Source organism: Dipteris shenzhenensis, chromosome 15 (assembly GCF_047967505.1).
Source record: "Dipteris shenzhenensis isolate YYH24624 ecotype China chromosome 15, Dip_SZ_1.0, whole genome shotgun sequence".
Taxonomy (NCBI): domain Eukaryota; kingdom Viridiplantae; phylum Streptophyta; class Polypodiopsida; order Gleicheniales; family Dipteridaceae; genus Dipteris; species Dipteris shenzhenensis.
In genome coordinates this window covers 36,705,213-36,709,884 of record NC_141610.1, presented here as the reverse complement: position 1 = coordinate 36,709,884, position 4,672 = coordinate 36,705,213, and the positions used below count along the sequence as shown (strand labels likewise).

Sequence of the window (4,672 nt, the reverse complement as noted above, 5' to 3'; positions counted from 1 at the left end):
CAACCCTTTGTAAACGGAATACGTGGACCACCATGCAAAAGGGGAACTGCACATGGACCAATACATGGTTCACACATGGATGCCTGAATCAGGATACCATGGAGTGAGCCAATCCAACCATCGGATGACGAGGAACATGTCCATCTGCAAGTGCATGCACCAATACATGGTTCACACGCGGATGCCCAAATCAGGATACCATGGATCAAGCCAATCCAACCAATTGGATCACGAGGAACATATCCACGTGCAACTGGAGCGCAAGTCACAAAATCGAAATTTATTTTTACAAGACAAAAATTCTTGTCCAATCCAACCCGGGCAGGCCACAAGTGTCCTCTCAATCAATTTAGGATACTCTCAGTGTCCTCTCCATTAACCATTTCTATTTTGAGCTCGCTCTCTCTCTCTCGCGCGCGCGCGCGCTCTCTCTCTCTCTGTGTCTCTGTCTCGCACGCGCGTTCTCCCCCCAATCTACTATCGATCTACTCCATGAAAGAAAGAAAAATTGAAATAATTCTGTTCTGAGCGCGCTCTCTCTCTCTCTCTCGCGCGTGCGCGCGAGGGCGCACACCCTTGTGCTCGCTCTCCCCCCAATCTAATATTGATCTACTCCACAAAAATTAGAAAATTTGAAATAAGGAAGGTAGCACATCTTGCGCTCTTGGTGTTTACAAAGTACTATGAAAATCATACGCTAGTATGAAGTATAAAAGGTAAAATGGCAAATGCTGGGAGAGAGAGAGCACTAGATGGCAAATGCAGAAAATGAGATAAGTGAGAGCTTCCTTACGACAAGCTCTGGGGTGCGAGCTTCTGCTCATGCCCAACCTCGAGATATCTTGCCCCATGGCTTCGCTCGAAATCTCATGGGAGAGAAGCCAGGCAGCCAGTGGAGAGATAATCCGCCAGGATTCCAGTTTTTCTGTCCCAAAACTAGGGATCGAGGGATCTGCTCCAATTATCTCTATACATCCTGCACAAGCTAAAATTTGCATCCAACGCCTTGCAGCAGAGGATACATCACCAATAATTGCGAACGATGACACCATTGTTGTGGCAGGAAACATCAACAAGAAAGGTAATGTATGCTATGTCTTGTGCCATGACATCAGCCTGGAATGTGCGGTGATCAAGACAACCAGATTTTGATGTTTGTATTGATCTGAGAGGTTTTCTCTCTGCCAATGGATATAATTCTGTTTTTTCATCCAAGTTCGAGTTCAGGTACTGCAAAAAGAGACCTCAGACTCTAGTTTCAAGCTCCGACAGACTTGTGGCAATTGCTTTTCATTGTGTCGTCCTTCGCAGGTAGATTCAGGACAGAGCGCTTATGGCAAGAGTATTTCACGGATCCCTCCCAGTGGTGGGACAATCGGAAGAGCAAAGTAAGTGTGCAGCAAAAGGACTTTATTCTGACTCTTGTGAGTTCTAGCAGGCAAGGCCAAGCGCTCCAGATTTAAGTAAGCATGCGGCAAACTGTAGCACCAGATTTAAGTAGCCTTCTCCTTTAGTGCTAGCCTTCATCATGGCTGAGTCTGCCCTTCACCTCCGGAGTGCCGACAGAAACTCAGTACGAAGACTTTGTATAAATGGATGCTCAAGTATGTGTGGGTGTGTGGATTTGTATGTGTGAGAGCATATTTTTATACTATGGTCTACACCCACTGTTCGGGGCCGATGATGTCAGTGGGGATGTCATAGTAGCTAGTTCCTGCTATGCATGATGGAGTTTATGGTTTTCAACCTTGTGAGTGACTATCATGAGATTGAAACTGCACTATGTTGTGTTTTTAGAGGATGAGTTTGGGAATGTTCTTGGATTCATCTAGGTATAAACTGTAGCACCATTGGTCATTCTGACTATCGTGAGTTCTAGCAGGCAAGCCCAAGGGCTCCAGATTTCAAGCATAAATTTACCAAGGAGTCGCTATGGATAGACAGTTGGTACAATCCAGAATGGCTTAAGGACATGTTGGTGAAAAAGGAATCCGGGAGCAAGGGAATGCATGGGGCAAAATCATACACTGTCCAGCTCCAGACAGACTCTCAAGACCATGACGTCGTGGAGAATATCAGCAATTGCAAGGTCATGGCTAGTTATGGAGTACAGTTGAACGCAACTAAAAGACAAGATTTGCCAGTCGAAAGTGGTTGGGAGGTGCTGAAATTGGAGGCGGCACTCACGTCTTTTGAACGTATGCCCCATCCACCTTCTGTTGAGAGCTTCATACGCATAATGCAGCGGTGCAGGAAAGAGAAAAATCTAGTGTATGCCAAGCGTTTGCATGCCTACACGTGCAAAACTGGGCTGGAAGCTCATAGGTCGCTTGGGAACCATCTTGTCCCAATGCTAGTGGACTGTGGAAGAATGTGTGATGCCCTGCAGGTCTTTAACAGGTTGATTGAAGGGAATGAGTATTCTTGGACTTCTCTTATCAGTGGTTATATTGAATGTGGGGAGTCGGAGCATGCGATCAATCTCTACCAAAAAATGCAAGAGGATTGTGTATATCCTAGCAAGTATACTCTTGTGGCTCTCTTGAAGGCTTGTGCTAGGCTGAAGGATGCAGAAAGAGGCCGAGATGTACATGGTGAGATTGCCCGAAAGGGGTTGGAAATAGATCCTTCTGTTGGAAGCACTTTGGTCGATATGTATGCCAAATGTAGCTCGCTTTCAGAAGCGAGGGAAGCATTTGATAAGCTTCCAGATCGAAATGTCATCTCGTGGACTGCACTAATTGCAGGATATGCTGAACACGGGCCTGGTGAGGAAGCTTTGAACTGTTTTGAACAGATGCAATTGGAGGGTGTGTCTCCGGATGCTGTCACATTTGTTTGCAGCTTGAAAGCTTGTGGCAACATAGGAGCCATAGGAAAGGGCCAAGAGCTGTATGTAGAGCTTAGCAGAAAGGGGTTGGATAGAGATCCTTTCATCGGCAACGTTGTGGTTGATTTTTATGTCAAATGTGGCTGGCTTACAAAAGCACGGGAAGTGCTTAACAAGCTTCCGGATCGGAATGTAGTTTCATGGACTGCAATAATCGCAGGGTATGCCCAAGATGGACTTGTTGATGAAGCACTGGACTGTTTCCAACAGATGCAACTGGAGGGTGTCTCTCCAGATGTGGTCGCATGGAATGCACTAATTGCAGGATATGCCCAGCTAGGAGAGAGTGGAATGGTTTTCCATATGCTTGAGGGAATGAAAGGAGAAGGCATAAAGCCAAACCGGGTCACTTTCTTGAGTGTTCTAAATGCATGTGGTCACGCAGGACGTGTGGATAAGGGCCAGAAGTACTTTGAGGCCATGAGCAGAGACTATGGCATCACTCCAACAATTGAGCACCACACCTGCATGGTTGATCTCCTTGGTCGTGCTGGCCAGTTACATGAGGCGGTAAGGATGGTGACGAACATGCCTTTCCAACCTGATATTGCAGTGTGGCTTACAGTATTGGGTGCTTGTCGAAAATGGGGTAATGTGGACCTTGGTAGACAGGTCTTTGAACATGCAGTGCGACTGGATGAAAAGCATGCTCCAGCTTATGTGTTGATGTCTAACATCTATGCAGATGCTCACATGCTAGAGGATGAGAAGGAGATCGAAGCCATGAGAGTGAAACAACAAGCATGGGAGAAGCCAGGAGAGTGTTGGACTGAGGTTGATGGAATTGTGCATACCTTTGTGGGGGATGCAAGGCATTCCCAAAGCAAAGATATATATGCCAAGCTAGAAGAGCTCTCTCTCAAAATGTGTGAGGAGGGGTATGATCCAGATTTATATATTGTGTCACAAGACATGATCGATGATGTAAAAAACAAGGGGTTATGTGGGCACAGTGAGAGGCTGGCTATCGCATTTGTCTTACTCAATACACCCAAGGGAACACCCGTACGTGTCGTAAAAAATCTCGGGGTCTGTGATGACTGTCATGCAGCTGCTACACTCATATCAAAGATTGAGCAGCGAACCATTTTTGTTAGAGATGCAAACCTCCTTCATATCTTCAAGGAAGGAGTGTGCACGTGTGGGGATAATAGTGGATAGTTGACATGTATATTGAGGACAACATTATGGGCACTATGGGTGACACTAGTTCTAGTGTCCTTCTTATTTCAAGTGCTTTGAGGTGCTCCCAGAGGAGGATGAAATTGAGCTGCTAAACAAGCTGATCTGCTTTTTGAATCTGCAGAAGCTCAGCGCTCAAATTTACATTAAGGATATACATTCAGGATATAGAAAACTAGTCCAAAAAAAAAACGAAGGGAACTTAAGATGAGCTGTATATAATTTCTCTTATACTTTGTTGAGTGGTGTGTTACGGTGCTCTCTTCTTGTACTCAGATTCTTCTCAGGGTGTGGCTAGCACTTAATCATTTGTGAATCTTTTAAAATTTTCTGTTGGTAGCTAGCTCTTTGTAGCACTCCCTTGTAAGCAGTGCCATTCTGAGAAATTGCTCAGAAGTGTACCAGGCTCTACGTGAGAATTCCCATGCATTGTCAAGTGAGTTGGAAATTTCAGTTGCTTTGTGTAGCTCCCATTTGAGTAGGAATCTTCTGTGCTCACCATTTTTGTATAGCTCCCAGCCAGTTCGGAGGAGCATATTATGTCATGATAGAATATAAAAAACTGCCTCTGATATGGGGCTCCAAGGTTTTTGATGGCTC

At 45.4% G+C, this 4,672-nt stretch overlaps 1 protein-coding gene across 2 annotated transcripts; it reads left to right on the top strand.

Annotated features, from left to right (window-relative positions):
* Positions 1–405: 405 nt before the first annotated feature.
* On the top strand, positions 406–4,278 carry LOC147893749 (putative pentatricopeptide repeat-containing protein At3g13770, mitochondrial). Of its 2 annotated transcripts, none has more exons than XM_087386670.1 (3): positions 406–1,081; positions 1,312–1,388; positions 1,883–4,278. In XM_087386670.1, the coding sequence occupies exons 1-3, from the start codon at positions 823–825 to the stop codon at positions 4,049–4,051; spliced, it is 2,505 nt and encodes an 834-aa protein (XP_087242796.1). In that variant the 5' UTR covers positions 406–822; the 3' UTR covers positions 4,052–4,278. The 2 variants fall into 2 exon arrangements, with proteins under 2 accessions (XP_087242796.1, XP_087242795.1); XM_087386669.1 differs by having other exon boundaries at positions 1,880–4,278.
* Positions 4,279–4,672: the final 394 nt, after the last annotated feature.